Source organism: Oncorhynchus mykiss, chromosome 9 (genome assembly GCF_013265735.2).
Source record: "Oncorhynchus mykiss isolate Arlee chromosome 9, USDA_OmykA_1.1, whole genome shotgun sequence".
Taxonomy (NCBI): Eukaryota; Metazoa; Chordata; class Actinopteri; order Salmoniformes; family Salmonidae; genus Oncorhynchus; species Oncorhynchus mykiss.
In genome coordinates, this window is record NC_048573.1 from 63751255 (window position 1) to 63767734 (window position 16480).

The following is a 16480-nucleotide window of genomic DNA, read 5'->3' on the forward strand; positions in this document are numbered from 1 at the left end:
AGCTGGGTGCAATGTGGAAGAGATAGAGGTGTAGGATCTTAATTTGATCACTCTTTGTAGCTGGGAATTTTGCAGGAAATGCAAATGAGCTTCGTGATTTACACAAATTCACTGAAAACCCACACTAACACACGGTTACTGTATATTAACAATATTGCACTTTTCATGTAGCATACTTTTGTCAAGCTCATAGCCTAACCACCGATCAAGCAACATTATGGACTAAACGTTCAAATCCTGTTGCTGCATTATTTTGCTGTGACAATATAGGTCAAATAAATAAATATCTGTAATACTTCTACTGTACCTGTTTGATCTTGGTGCCAATCATGGAGCCACTGACATCAATGACAAATATGACATCCTTGGGGACAACAGGAAGCCCCCGAGGTGCAAAGTAGTGGACAAAGTATCCATCAAACACCTGAGAGAGGCCAAAAGAAGAGAATAATAACTCACTTAATGAGATTATTGTCTCACTAGGGCTTTGGTCCTAGACAGTGTGTAATGCTTGTGCAAGCGTGCATACATGGGTGTGTGTGTGTGATGACCTGTATGTCCCCAATGAGGTCACTGAGTTCTACATCGTACTGGATGATGTAGTCAGCGTTGAGTCCCTTAGAAGAGGCACTGCTCTGCTGCTGCAGGCTGGGGCTGTAGTGCACACGAGCACAACGAGGGTTCTGCTGGACCTGGGTGGAGGCTGGAGCCTCAGACTCACCTGGATGGAAGAGAAGGGAGGCCAGAGAACACCCAGTCAGTTCACAGACAGTCATTGTGCATGTTTGAGATATACTGCAGTATGTTGAAGTCGGACTGCACACAATCACACAAACACAAATCACCCTACTATACAATAACTACTCATTATTATTTTTTAAGTTTAATTGTCACTGATAGGTTTGGTTTCTGAGCTTTAACTATAATTAATCATTAGTTATAAAAGAGACATGAGGGGGGCCATAATGAAGCTTGGGAGGTGCTGAGTGCAGGGAACATGGTCACATGTGGCAGTACTGACAAGGGGAAGAACCGTTTAAGACCCATTTCACTCAGCTCCCTGACTAGCAATAATGATGCAATGTTTTGCGATAAGGAGGAGACTCCACCCAAAGTGGGGTATGCATACTACCATGGGGGAAACCATGTTTTTTGTCTAATGCAGTTGTATTGACCCTCTGGGCAGAATAAACTTGGTTTGAAGCTTCTATAGTGTCCGTTGAGTTTGTACTCTGAAAATTAGAACCTACCATCACACACCGGATAGGTGCAGTGAAACGTGTTGTTTTACAGGGTCAGCCATAGTAGTACAGCAGCCTTGGAGCAATTTAGAGTTAAGTACCTTGCTCAATATTTTTCACCTTGTCGGCTCAGCTATTCCAACCAGCAACATTTCGGTTACCGTCTCAATGCTCGTCCCAATGCTCTAACCACTGGGCTACCTGCCATTAGTGATTTTGCGCCCTGACTTGCTCAAACTGATGCCCTAAACATGCTGATTGTATTACAACTAGTACTACTACTTTGACAATGAACATTGATGGTTGTCTTTTCCTATGTTACCTGTGACAGTGTTGGAGAGCAGTCGACTGGTCTTCAGCGGGAGGACCTTGATGAAGCTGAGTCCTGTCCTTTCTGCAATACTGACGTCCAGGGTGAGGTTAGTGACCAGTCCTCCAGGCCTCAGACCCAGGGTCAGTTCATAGCGACCCAACCTGCGGGGCAGCAGCTCCTCGTAGGACAGAGAGAAGGACATCCGGGTCCCCGAGGGAACACTCATCGCCACGCGGAACTTCTCGATCTCCCTCTCTCTGAGACCACAGCAGAGGAGAAACAACAGAGAGAGACAGTATTGGAGTGATGGTGTCAGTGGTCTATGGCGAACCTGAAAGAATGGCTGAGAGAGCATTGAGGGAATGGAGTAGCATCCAGACTAAAGTGATAGAAAGATGTGAGTGGATGTGGTGGGTGGGTGATGGATGTCTGATTTGTACTGCAGAAAATCTAGAGAAAAATTGAAGTAGTTTCTTACTCTTTCACACAAAACATAGAAATCTGAATAAAACGCATATTCAAGAGTGAACGTGGTATCAAATACTTTTTTAGACTGACTTGGTGGCAACAAGTCCAGCTGTTTTTCCTTGTTTCTTGGCTGCGTCATACATCTTCCTGGCGACACTCCTCTCCTTCACCTGGGCGATGTACACTTTGTCATTGGAGGTGCTGTGGAATAAGAGGACAGAAATAAAGTAAAATAGCCCTCTGGGTAACTCACAATGGTCAGACTATGTGAACAAACATGCTTTGGTCTCATAGATTGAAAACGTCAAGGTTTATTGACAGTAAATAGACTTTCCTTTACCATAAATGTACTTTCCTTTATGGTTCCTATTTGTATTATCGGTCACGTGTTACAAAACAATAATATACTGTACTTCACAGCATTCAAGTTGGACTAAGATGGAGGACATCTTAGACATCTTTGTCCCAAAGCAAGCACCAGCTAGCATTGAGCTAGCCTCGAGCTAGGTCCATTGTCCGGACCTCTGGCAGTCTCTATGGGGGTGCCACAGGGTTCAATTCTTGGACCGACTCTCTTCTCTGTATACATCAATGAGGTCGCTCTTGCTGCTGGTGAGTCTCTGATCCACCTCTACGCAGACGACACCATTCTGTATACTTCCGGCCCTTCTTTGGACACTGTGTTAACAACCCTCCAGGCAAGCTTCAATGCCATACAACTCTCCTTCCGTGGCCTCCAATTGCTCTTAAATACAAGTAAAACAAAATGCATGCTCTTCAACCGATCGCTACCTGCACCTACCCGCCTGTCCAACATCACTACTCTGGACGGCTCTGACTTAGAATACGTGGACAACTACAAATACTTAGGTGTCTGGTTAGACTGTAAACTCTCCTTCCAGACCCATATCAAACATCTCCAATCCAAAGTTAAATCTAGAATTGGCTTCCTATTTCGCAACAAAGCAATCTTCACTCATGCTGCCAAACATACCCTTGTAAAACTGACCATCCTACCAATCCTCGACTTTGGCGATGTCATTTACAAAATAGCCTCCAATACCCTACTCAACAAATTGGATGCAGTCTATCACAGTGCAATCCGTTTTGTCACCAAAGCCCCATATACTACCCACCATTGCGACCTGTACGCTCTCGTTGGCTGGCCCTCGCTTCATACTCGTCGCCAAACCCACTGGCTCCATGTCATCTACAAGACCCTGCTAGGTAAAGTCCCCCCTTATCTCAGCTCGCTGGTCACCATAGCATCTCCCACCTGTAGCACACGCTCCAGCAGGTATATCTCTCTAGTCACCCCCAAAACCAATTCTTTCTTTGGCCGCCTCTCTTTCCAGTTCTCTGCTGCCAATGACTGGAACGAACTACAAAAATCTCTGAAACTGGAAACACTTATCTCCCTCACTAGCTTTAAGCACCAACTGTCAGAGCAGCTCACAGATTACTGCACCTGTACATAGCCCACCTATAATTTAGCCCAAACAACTACGTCTTTCCCAACTGTATTTAATTTATTTATTTATTTTGCTCCTTTGCACTCCATTATTTTTATTTCTACTTTGCACATTCTTCCATTGCAAAACTACCATTCCAGTGTTTTACTTGCTATATTGTATTTACCTTGCCACCATGGCCTTTTTTGCCTTTACCTCCCTTCTCACCTCATTTGCTCACATTGTATATAGACTTGTTTATACTGTATTATTGACTGTATGTTTGTTTTACTCCATGTGTAACTCTGTGTCGTTGTATCTGTCGAACTGCTTTGCTTTATCTTGGCCAGGTCGCAATTGTAAATGAGAACTTGTTCTCAACTTGCCTACCTGGTTAAATAAAGGTAAAATAAAAATAAATAAATAAAATATACCAGCTAATTCTAGGGCTACAATACCTCCTTCGCCAATTGGCCTGGACCCTTTATTGTCGTCACTTAGCCTTGCCGATCCATCACGACTGGACTGCTGGCATGATTGCCCGATGTGGTCTCAACAGGCTATTCTGTTACGATGTCGCCGAAGAACCATCTACTAGCCCCGACCCGCAAGCTTTTCTGAACGCTGTATCCCCTGCTCACCTAGCATAGCAGTGACTACCAAACGGCACACTGACTCACCTATTGCTGCTCTTTTGACCCTATGATCACTCGGCTACACTGATGATGCCGCCTGGACTGTTTCAATAACACGGTACCTCATTTTGTTTACCTGTCAGCCCCAGTCTCGAACTCAGGTCCTGAATGTAACTAACATGTAACCATTCATCGCCATTTACCCGTTGTTGTCTTAGCTCTTCTGATCAACACCTGTGAATGCTTTATGCCTCTCTCTAATGTCAATATGCCTTGTCTACTGCTGTCTTGGCTAGATCTTATTGTTTTATTTCACTGTAGAGCCCTCAGTCCCGCTCAACATGCCTTAGATAGCTCTTTTGTCCCACCCCAAACACATGCGGAGACCTCACCTGGCTTAACTGGTGCCTCATTGTCACTCAACACCTAGGTTTACCTCCACTGTACTCACATCCTACCATACCATTGTCTGTACATTATGCCCTGAATCTATTCTACCACGCATAGAAATCTGCTCCTTTTATTCTCTGTTCCCAACCCACTCGACGACCCGTTCATATAGACTTTAGCCGTACCCTTATCCTACTCCTCCTCTGTTCCTCTGGTGATGTAGAGGTTAACCCAGGCCCTGTAGCCCCCAGTTCCACTCCTATTCCCCTGTCGCTATCATTTGTTGACTTCTGTAACCGTAAAAGCCTTGGTTTCATGCATGTTAACATCAGAAGCCTCCTACCTAAGTTTGTTTTATTCACTGCTTTAGCATACTCCGCCAACCCTGATGTACTAGCCATGTCTGAATCCTGGCTTAGAAGGCCACCAAAAATTCAGAAATTTCCATCCCCAACTACGACATTTTCCACCAAGACAGAACTGCCAACGGGGGTGGAGTTGCAATGTATTGCAGAGACAGTCTGCAAAGTTCTGTCATGCTATCCAGGTCTGTGCCCAAACAGTTCGAGCTACAACTTTTAAAAATTCACCTTTCCAGAAATAAGTCTCTCACTGTTGCCGCTTGTTATAGAAGTTAAATAAAGGTAAAAAAATAAATACAAAATATATATACATGATGTCCAATAACACTCAAATGGACAGCAGATCATTGAAAGCTTATGGCAAATGTCATATGGCAAATATCATATGGCTAATGCTAAGTGTCACACAGCAAAAATCCAAAAGATGGCGAGCGAGCTCCACAGTACATTTTCATACTGCAAATGCACATCAAGTCAAGACCCAAGGGTGAAATTTAGAAAATTTGAAAACAAAATAAAAAATGTATCACCCTCTAAAAAAGTGCTTTCTGGACCGTTTTTCGACATTCTTTAGATTTTTTTTGATAATTATACATGTATGAGAACTGTATGAACATACATTTGTCATATTTTGTCATATTTTAAAAGATTGTTCATAAGGCATACGTTTTGTCCATTTGCAATATGATTTCATAGGAAGTCAAAAGTCAAAGTCAAAAGTCAGTGAACCATTGCCAAATGCCATAAGAAATGTCCAAATGCAATATGAAAGTATTGAAAGTGGCAAATCAGGATGTTATGTCCATTTTCCATGTACGATCATAGGAAGTCGGTTTCCAAACCCAAAAGTCAGTGAACTATGTTAAGCCATGAATCAACCTAGATGGTCTATTTGATATGTATGATGAGGGGGAAGTAGGAATCTGTTGTTTATTAACGATTTTTTGTTGGGTGGGCCCGGGTGGAGGGTGCTCCCTACCCAACCATAGACCCCTTGCTACCCCCTTAAGGCATTAAAAAACATTTTTAAAATGTGCTCCTGGGAACCCATTCCAATCACCAGGTGCACAGCTGTCCATTTGCAATATGCTTCAATGGGTATTTACATCACGAATTTGACATGCTCAAAAATACTGCTGAAATGCAAAATTGACTGGCCCGATAAACTCGGGATGGCCGGGCAGTGATAGTGGTTCCTCTCCATCGCTCGTTGTGTTGATTTCATCATGTCCATTTGGTGATGTTTTTTCACTGTTGAATCTTATCGCAAATGTACTGTCCATTTGCAATATGTTTCAATAGGCATTTACCATCACGAATTTGACATGCTCAAAAATACTGCAGAAATGCAAAATTGACTGGCCCGATGAATTCGGGATGGCCGGGCAGTGATAGTGGTTCCTCTCCATTGCTCGATGGTGACATGAGAGAAGTGGGACTCTGTCGTTGTTTTAAGATCTTTTGAAAAACGTCCAAAATTTCCAAAATGTACTGTCCCGATGAATTTGGGATGGCCGGGCAGTGATTCTGGTTCCTCTCCATTGCTTCTTGGTGTTGATTTCAGAATGTCAATTTGGTGATGCTTCCTCATTTTCTAAACATATTGCAAATGTACAAAAGTCTATGACATATTTCAGAGCAGGCCCATAATTCACAGCACCTTCAGTTTAAACCATAATAAAAACATAAAACACATAGTTACGTTCTAGCTGCGGTTCCAGTTCTGACATTATGTGTAGGCCTATGTGAGGCGACGCTGAATCCCGAGTTTCGGCTAGATAGGTCATTTGGAGCCAGAGCAGAGATCTTAATTGGTGCTGAAAATCCACATTTTCCGGGCTTTGCTATGGGGTCCTTGAATGAGCTATCGGACAGAAATGTTAGGGTCCGTCTCTATGGGCCGAGGCAGTTTCAATGCACCTAGTTTTGCGACTCTGGGACTTTTCTAAATGTCGTCATTTTCGTGATGGTCAAAATTAATTGAAGTTATTGCAAATGTACGAGGCTGTTTCTCGTCTGAGAACCTTCTAGAGCCACATAACTCACTGTGCACTATCAACTTGATTTTGCGGATTTTGCCTGTAATCCATAGCTTCTGGTTGGGGTATGTACGAATGGTCACTGTGGGGACGACGTCATCTATACACTTATTAATGAAGCCAATTACTTATGTGGTGTACTCCTCAATGCCATCGGAGGAATCCCGGAACATATTACAGTCTGCGCTAGCAAAACAGTCCTGTGGCTTAGCATCTGCTTCATCCGACCACTTTTTTATTGATCTAGTCACTGGTGCTTCCTGCTTTAATTTTTGCTTGTAAGCAGGAATCAGGAGGATAGAATTACGGTCAGATTTGCCAAATGGAGGGCAAGGGAGAGATTTGTATGCGTCTGTGTGTTTTATTCTCCAAAGAAGATCAATTCTAATGGTTGTCCTTCTGGAAGGTTCTCCCATCTCCACAGAGGAAGATGGAGCCAGGTTTCCTCCAGACACTTGGCATTCAGGCCAAAGAGTTTAATCTTGGTTTCATCAGACCAGAGAATCTTGTTTGTCATGGTGTAAGAGTCTTTAGGTGCCTTTTGGCAAACTCCAAGCGGGCTGTCATGTGCTTTTTACTGAGGAGTAGGTTCCGCCTGGCCACTTTACCATAAAGGCCTGATTGGTGGAGTGCTGCAGAGATAGTTGTCGTTCTGGAAGATCTCCCATCTCCACAGAGGAACTCTGGAGCTCTGTCAGAGTGACCATTGAGTTCTTGGTCACCTCCCTGAGCAAGGATCTTCTCCTCCAATTTCTGTATTTGGCCGGGTGGCCAGCTCTAGGAAGAGTCTTGGTGTTCCACACTTATTCCATTTAAGAATGATGGAGGCCACTGTCTTCTTGGAGACCTTCAATGCTGTAGACATTTTTTGGTACCCTTCACCAGATCTGTGCCTCAACACAATCCTGTCTCGGAGCTCTACGGACAATTCCTTTGACCTCATGGCTTCGTTTTTGCTCGGACATGCGCTGTCAACTGTGGGACCTTATATAGACAGGTGTGTGCCTTTCCAAATCATGTCTAATTAATTTCATTTACTATAGGTGGATTCCAATCAAGTTGTAAAAACATCTTAAGGATGATCAATGGAAACAGCATGCACCTGAGCTCAATTTCGAGTCTCATAGCAAAGGGTCTGAATACTTATGTAAATAAGGTATTTCAGTTTTTTTTAAAGCCCTGTTTTCGGATTGTCATTATGGGGTATTGTTTGTAGATTTATTAGTAAAAATAAGTCTGTAACGTAACAAAATGTGGATAAAGTCAAGGGATCTGAATACTTTAAAAATGCACTGTATATAGGGAATAGAGTGGGATTTGGGACCCATACCTGATTACTGGAAAGACTTTAATCCAAACCATACAGTTTATGTGCTAAAATAAGGTCCTTTGAACAAATATATTAAAATAATAACCAACAGGGACCGAAATAAACTGCAGCCTTGAAGCAAGTCTTGTTTCAGACACAGAGCAGAATGGAATGTTGGATTTATCAGGGTGGAAAATATAGCGGCCTGTATGTATGTGTAGCTGAGAGGGAGTGGGAACTGGGAACGGCTGCAATTGAGTGACCTACACACAGAACACAAGGCCCTCAGTCCCACGTTGAGAAACGCAACTGAACTAAGAAATAGTTATTTCGGCTAAAACGGCTATTTTCCTACTGAGTTAGTTGGTGACGAGCAGGCGGCCCTGTGTCGAGTGTGTGACTGACAGTAAAATAGATTATGAGATTCTATGCATGTTAAACTAAAACTACATGTAAATGGGTCTGTGCGTGACATGTGTAGGCTGTGTGTCAGTATGTAGTTGAATGTGTGTGTGTGCACGTGTACCTTGGCTCAATGCCTTGGTAAACTTCGCAGGAGAGAGAGGGGGAAGAAAACAGGCCAACGTCCTGTCATTTTTTCTTATAACTTTCCGACGTGCATTTATAAAGCCGGGTATTCATCTGGTTGACCCGAGTCTTCCCCCTTCTGAGCCGCTTCTGCTCCCAAACCCAACTACAGACTGCGGTTCCTCGTTGTGTCTGTAATGTTTACACATCAAATTATGTGTCTCCTTTCCACACTGGACGGAATGTCAGTTCCTGACATAATTCCTTTGAAGTTTTTATTTGGAACCACTGACCTGACTGGTGTACAGGATTTGTTTTGTTTATTTACTTTTTTCCATATTTCTATGTACTAATTAAACGTTATACTCTCTGAGGTGAGTCATACTGTCTCCCGCATGTGAACGATCCCCTTCACAGTTGAAAGTACAAGTCCTTTTGATCCTGAAGGACAATAGCCTGAGTGCCAGTATGTTTGTGCTGTAATGCCAACTCCTCGTCCCTCATTGTCAAGCATAAGGAGTTGGCAAGGGAGCAGAAACAGACTGGGACCCAGGCAAGAAGGATATAATTCCAAGGGAAAGAACAATTAATTTGATTACATGCCCACTACCTGTGATGAGGTGTCTTATAAGAACACGAGAGAGAGAGAGAGAGAGAGAGAGGATAATAAAGTAAACTTGACTTGAAGCGTGTGATTCTGACTCACATGGTGAAGTTGGAGATGAATGCAGCAGAGGGCAGGTCCACCTCAAAGGCTGCCTCCTTGGTGACAGGTAGCTGGTTCCACACAGAGCTTTGGATTGTGGTGTGGGCATAGCGAGACACGACAGAACACCTCACATGGTAGTCTGTCACCTTCAGCTGTGAACACACAAGACACACCAAACCTGACACACCAACTAACATGTACATTTGATCTGATGAAATCTGTATATAGCTACCCTAGTACAAAACCAATCGTGACCTCATGAGGAGCTTTGGACTTCTTTGTGTAATGGCTGTTTGACTGACAGTTGAGAAGACCCAGGTTTGAGTCCTGGTCGGGCTCTTTTGGAATTGGAAATCCAACTATTACTGGGCTTTTTACCCTGGCTTCAGTGGCTTGACAAGTTTAGACAAATGATACAAAGCCACACTCTGCAAGATATCCCTCCCACCCCCTTGTTTACTTGGCTAATTCTGGGCCCTGCTGAGACCAATCTGGTCAGCTGGGCCACATTACTGCTAGGCCAGGACACAGACAGGCAGACAGTCAGGTTTCTAGTTACTCACTGGTATCAAAGACAGTGGACAAGCTTTCTGACACATCAGAGACCTATCAATTTAGAGTAATAATGGATGATTTACATTCTGTCACTGGCAACATTCAAAGCATCAAATAAAGTGTTGCCTCCATTGAGCACTGTGGGGTTTCTTACTCTGTGTGGCACACAGGTTATAACTACAGATTGCAATGAGAGTGATAGGTAGATCTTCACTTGCTGCATGACTTTTTCCTAACCTAATACTAGTGCCTTTAATCATCATGTTGCTATACATTTCCTGATGTGGCCTTGTTTTAGATTTGGTTCATTAATAAACTGAATTCAAATATGAGTTGGTTCAGGGTTGGGTTTGATGTGGGTGTCTCTTGTGTGTGTTCGCAGGTGGGAAGCGTAACCAAATTATTTAACCAATTAGCTTCAGCTGGCTGGTGTGCTACCGTGGCAATGTTGTTTTGACTTTGAATAGCCTAGCTCTGGGGATAGATAGGGACAGTCAATGAACTACACAATGTAAATGGGACAACATTTTCACGTTGCACATTTTTCAGTTGTCTCATTAAATGCTTTCGACATTAGAATATGCATTTCTACAATTTGTAGATGGTTTGAGATTTTCAAGTCATTGTTATTTGTCGATATTGACCTTTTAAAATATTGTCCCATGTACAGTGTGTAATTTACTGATGGTCCCTCACTAGCCCCATAGGAATATTTATTGGGTGCTGCCAGCTGTGAGCAGGTGGGCAGGATTAAAACAAACCCAACCAATAGAAAACTGTTATGAGACAATTCATTGCGCGACATAAAATGTTTCCCTATCATCTCGCAAATCTCAGTTTTGACGAGACTGACTTTATGACCAAAGTTATCCTATTTTACACTTTGTAGTCAATTTTGACACTATTTTCAAAAAGAAAAGTTGTTTCCACGTAATGACGTTGAACCAATGTGGAGTAGCATGAGGCGTTGAGAAAAACGTTATAAAGCATCATTTCTGCAACTCTACAACTCTAGAGAAAACATTTTGCAGTTTTAAAACTCATTTCAGGCAATTCTATTCATTTTGCCATGGGTCTGAGAGAAACAAATTCAGTTTTAAAGCATATTTAATACAATTCTAAACATTTTCCTATGAGATGGAGAGAAAATGTTGCACTTTTAAAGCTAATTTCCTGCAGTTCTTCACATTATGCCATGGGACGGAGAGAACATTTAGCAGTTTTAAAGCCATCTATAAAATGTTGCTGACAAGGGCTAGTGGTGGAAAAAGTACTCAATTAATATACTTGAGTAAAAGATACCATAATAGAATATGACTCAAGTTAAAGTGAAAATCACCCAGTAAAATACTACTTCGGTAAAAGTCTAAAAGTATTTGGTTTTAAATATACTCAAGTATCAAAAGTAAATGGAACTGTTAAAATATACTTATAAATATCAAAAGTCAAAGTAAAATTATAAATTCCTTATATTAAGCAAACCAGATGGAACAATTCAATATTTCCATTTACAGATAGCCAGGGGTACACTCCAACACTCAGACATAATTTACAAACGAAACATTTGTGTTAAGTGAGTCTGCCTGATCAGAGGCAGTAGGGATGACCAGGGAGGTTCTCTTGATAAGTGTGTGAATTGGACCATTTTCCTGTTAAATTGTAATGAGTACTTTTGGGTGTATGAAGTAAAAAGTACATTATTTTCTTTAGGAAATTAAAAGTTGGCAAAAATATAAATAGTAAAGTGAAGTCCAGATACTCCAAAAAACTACTTAAGTAATACTTTAAAGTATTTTTTTACTTAAGTACATTACATCACTGGCTAATTGAGTGACTGTCAGCAGGCATGTAGCTACTTTTTTGGTGGGAAGACTCAATTTACTGATGAGTTTTCCTCTTGTTATATGTCACTCACTGACAGTCACTCAATTACCCGGTTAGTAAAAAATAAAAATGGATTGGTAAATTAGTCTAGTTAGTCTAGCCAGCGACAGTATCTACAGTAAACTTGTAATAATCGTGGCCGAATTATCAACCTGGCAGGCAGGGCACGTGCCCAAGGGCCTTGACCTCCAGGGGGTCCCATTGATTTTGTTAGTCACGCGGGGCCCTAAGCCGCCACTTTTGTCACTAGCCAGATATCCCTGATTTGAATGTTTTGTTTTGCTCATGACACATTCCACTGGGACTGGGTCATGAACAACAGGCTGTTTCATGTAGCTCATACTCACCACAGATTTAGCTGCTTTGCTCTGGCGTCTCACTCTCTGGAGAGAAAATAACAGAGAGAAAGTTAATAAAAGTGTAATGAATCCTAACTATGGGATTGAGCGCAGCAGTAAGGAACATTTATTCACACCAGTGCCCTGACAGTAACAGATTTCTGGAGTCCTGTAGTTTGGAAAAATGTCATCAAAACAAGCTGATGCCCTCTGAACATTGTGCAAAGCTTTAAAATCTTAATAGATTCATAAAAGCTTGCTTAGTAGTGACTTTAAGACCACAGAGTTGCCCTAGAGCCATCATTATTCCAAAATGTATAAGCTTCCACACAATTTTATATCACTGTATGGGAAAGAAGATGATTTAAAATGTAAGTTAGTACATTTAGGTCCTTATCTACGATAATAAGTTGTATTAAAGAGGAGAACTTGACTTAGAAAAGTGACAACATTCTAACAAGGATTACCTTACAAAATCCCCTCCTTTTAAATTCATCTCCAGAATCTATGTGTGGTGTTGGGTCAATATTTCTGTGTCAAAATAAGATGAATGAAGGGGTAACTTTAAATAAATGCTTTCACTGTACACAGAGGTGCAGGTTCGGTTTCAAATGTTCATTTAGATCACAAATCATTGTTGTGTCAATACTTTACCACATATCCATGATATACAACACAATCAAATACCTTTAAAGAGAGGAAAACATTTGAATTTGCAGGCCGTTCATTCTTCAGTGACAATTTTAATATACATTTTAGGTGAAATAGAAACTTTATTTTAAATGAATGTAAATGTAGGCTATATTATGTGTTATTATGTTTATTATGTGTTTCCACTTCATAATCGTATTCACATCTGCCATAGGCAGAGCCTTCAGAAAGTACTCACAACCTTTGACTTTTTCCACATTTTGTTGTGTTACAGCCTGAACTTAAAATGGAATAAATTGAGATTTTGTGCCAATGGCCTACACACAATACCCCATTATGTCAAAGTGGAACTACACTACATTACCAAAAGTATGTGGACACCTGCTCGTTGAACATCTCATTCCAAAATCATCGGCATTAATATGGAGTTTGTCCCCTCTTTGCTGCCATAACAGCCTCCACTCTACTGTGAAGGCTTTCCACTAGATGTTGAAACATTTCTGCAGGGACTTGCTTCCATTCAGCCACAATCGCATTAGTGAAGTCAGGCACTTTGGGTGATTAGGCCTGACTCGCAGTCGGCGTTTCAATTCATCCCAATGGTGTTAAATGGGGTTGAGGTCAGGTCTCTGTGCAGGCCAGTCAAGTTCTTCCACACTGATCTCGACAAACAATTTCTGTATGGACCTCGCTTTGTGCACGCGGGCATTGTCATGCTGAAACAGGAAATGGCCTTCCCCAAACTGTTGCCACATAGTTGGAAGCACAGAATCTTCTAGAATGTCATTGTAGGCTGTAGCGTTAAGGTTTCCCTTCACTTGAACTAAGGGGCCTAGCTCGAACATGAAAAACAGCCTCAGACCATTATTCCTCCTCCACCAAACTTTACAGTTGGTTCCATGCATTGGGGCAGGTAGCTTTCTCCTGGCATTCACCAAACCCAGATTAGTCCGTTGGACTGCCAGATGGTGAAGCGTGATTCATCACTCCAGAGAACGCATTTCGACTGCTTCAGAGTCCAATGGCGGTGAGCTTTACACCACTCCAGCCGACGCTTGGTGATCGTAGGCTTGAGTGCGTCTGCTCGGCCATGGAAACCCATTTCATGAAGGTCCCGACTAACAGTTTTTGTGCTGACGTTGCTTCCAGAGGCAGTTTGGAACTTGGTAGGGAGTGTTGCAACCTAGGACAGATGATTTTTACGTGTTACGCACTTTTGCACTCGGCGGTCCTGTTATGTGAGCTTGTGAGGCCTAGACGTTTCCACTTCACAATAAAAACACTTACAGTTCACCGGGTCAGCTCTAGCAGGGCAAAAATGTGACAAACTGACATCCAATGACGGTGCCACGGTGAAAGTCACTGAGCTCTTCAGTAAGGCCATTCTATTGCCAATGTTTGTCTATGGAGCTTGCATGGCTGTGTGCTCAATTGTCAGCAACAGGTGTGCCTGAAATAGCCAAATCCACTCATTTGATGGGGAGTCCACATACTTTTGTATATATAGTGTATCTTTTGTGACATTTTTACAAATTATATGAATTTATGTATTGAGTCATTAAGTATTCAACCCCTTTGTTATGGCAAGCCTAAATATGTTCAGGAGTAAATATTTGCTTATCTAGTCACGTAATAAGTTGCATTGACTCACTCTGTGTGCAATAATAGTGTTTAACATGATTTTTGAATGACTACCTCATCTTTGTACACCAGTGAATTTCAAACAACGATTCAACAACAAAGACCAGGGAGGTTTTCCAATGCCTCACAAATAAGGTCACATATTGGTAGATGGCAACAATTTTTTTTTAACTGAAATGGAATCTTCCTTTCAGCATGGTACGTTATTTATTACACTTTGTCACTACAGAGATACAGGCATCCTTGAGAGAGCTGGAGAGGAAGAAAACCACTCAGTTATTTCACCATGAGGCCAATGGTGACTTTAAAATAGTTACAGAGTTGAATGGCTGTGATAGGAGAAAACTGAGGATGGATCAACAACATTGTAGTTACTCCATACATCCTGTTTGCAATAAGGCACTAAAGTAAAACTGCAAACAATTTGGCAAAGAAATGAACTTGTCCTGAATACAAAGCGTTATATTTGGGGCTAATCCAACAAAACAAATCACTGAAATGGAGTAGAGCTACGCACAGGCAAAATCCTAAAGGAAAACCTGCTTCAGTCTATATTCCAACAGACACTGGGAGACAAATTCACCTTTCAGCAGGACAATAACCTAAAACACAAGGCCAAATATACACTGGAGTTGTAGATGACATTGAATGTTCCTGAGTGGCCTTGTTACAGTTGGACTTTAATCGTATTGAAAATCTATGGCAAGACTTGAAAATGGACTTGAAACAACTTGAAACAACCAACCTGATAGAGCTTGAATATTTTTTTTAAGGAATAATGTGCAAATATTGTACAATTCAGGTGTGCAAACCACTTAGAGACTTACCCAGAAAGGCTCACATGTGTAATCGATGCCAAAGGTGATTCTAATGTATTGATTCAGGGATGTGAATACTTATGTAAATGTGATATTTCTGTAATTCTTTTTCAATACATTTGCAAAACAATACTATAAACATGTTTTCATTTTGTAATTTTGGGTATTGTGTGTAGATAGGTTAGAAAAAGTATATTTAATCTATTTTTAATGTAGGCAGCAACAAAATGTGGAATAAGTCAAGGGTATGAATACTTTCTGAAGGCTCTGTATCCCAAAGTAATGTGCAGTAAAGTTACACCCTCACTCCAGTACAAAAATGACATATTGAGTGCAAAAAGGAATGTAGCATAGTATAAGGGGGGGAAAGCTGACCATGAAGAAAACCATGAATAAAAAAAACATGATGTTTAAGGCTGTCTTGACTGAGTAGCCTGTTTTTCAAGAGTTTCCTATATTAATTCAGTCCCATAGAAATATACATTCATTTCCAATATTAGTCCAGTCCCATAGGAATATACAAAAATTCTCACCTGTAAAAGTATGCCTTTTGCACCCTGGTGTGCTCCAAATTCCTCTGAAAATACCCGCTGGACTGAGATGATGATGAAAAAGAAAATACAACGGATTTTTAAATCCACTTTCCCCATGGTCATATACTTTTGTCTCCGAGATGAAAAACGTTATGTTGCCAGTGGTCTCACGTTGCGTATACACAGCACGCGGTAGGAGTACAAGCCTCACATATTACACAAGTTAGTTTTGCAAGGGGCATTCGACTCGTTGCCCTCCCTCCACTTTATTTTAATCGTTTTGTAACCTATGAAAAAATAACCTAAAATAAGTTGAAGTATAATTTATAACTGACAGATATTCAGATGAAAACTCAAAAGAAAATCAGTGGGCGCAAAGTTGCAAGAGTTGAGTTCGGTAAGGTATCCTCAAGTGTACATAACTGGATATTTCGCGCACTGTTGCCATCAGCAGCATGAGAAGAAATGACAAATTATTAACCCATGAATGTCGACAGTTTGACAGAAAAACATCCCAAACTCTCTGCTCTTGCCCCTTTCTCAATTCCACAACGGGACCCTATAAAGGACGCTATACCACCCTGACATACACATAAATAGGCTACAACATAGGCC

General features: G+C 41.4%; 1 protein-coding gene across 5 annotated transcripts in view; it reads right to left on the minus strand.

The window, feature by feature from the left end:
• LOC110532626 (inter-alpha-trypsin inhibitor heavy chain H6) overlaps positions 1–16451 on the minus strand; it is a 30936-nt gene extending 14485 nt beyond the window's left edge. For 2 of the 5 annotated variants that reach the window (XM_021616691.2, XM_021616688.2), the window contains exons 1-7: positions 15866–16450; positions 12232–12267; positions 9443–9597; positions 2113–2223; positions 1564–1811; positions 552–721; positions 308–424 (exon numbers count right to left, since the gene is read on the minus strand). In XM_021616691.2, the coding sequence (XP_021472366.2) occupies positions 308–424; positions 552–721; positions 1564–1811; positions 2113–2223; positions 9443–9597; positions 12232–12267; positions 15866–15988 (960 nt within the window). In that variant the 5' untranslated portion in view covers positions 15989–16450. Of the gene's footprint in view, positions 1–307; positions 425–551; positions 722–1563; positions 1812–2112; positions 2224–9442; positions 9598–12231; positions 12268–15865 lie in introns of all 5 variants that reach the window. The other 3 variants (XM_021616689.2, XM_021616690.2, XM_036988642.1) reach the window with 3 other exon arrangements.
• Between the last annotated feature and the right edge of the window lie 29 nt (positions 16452–16480).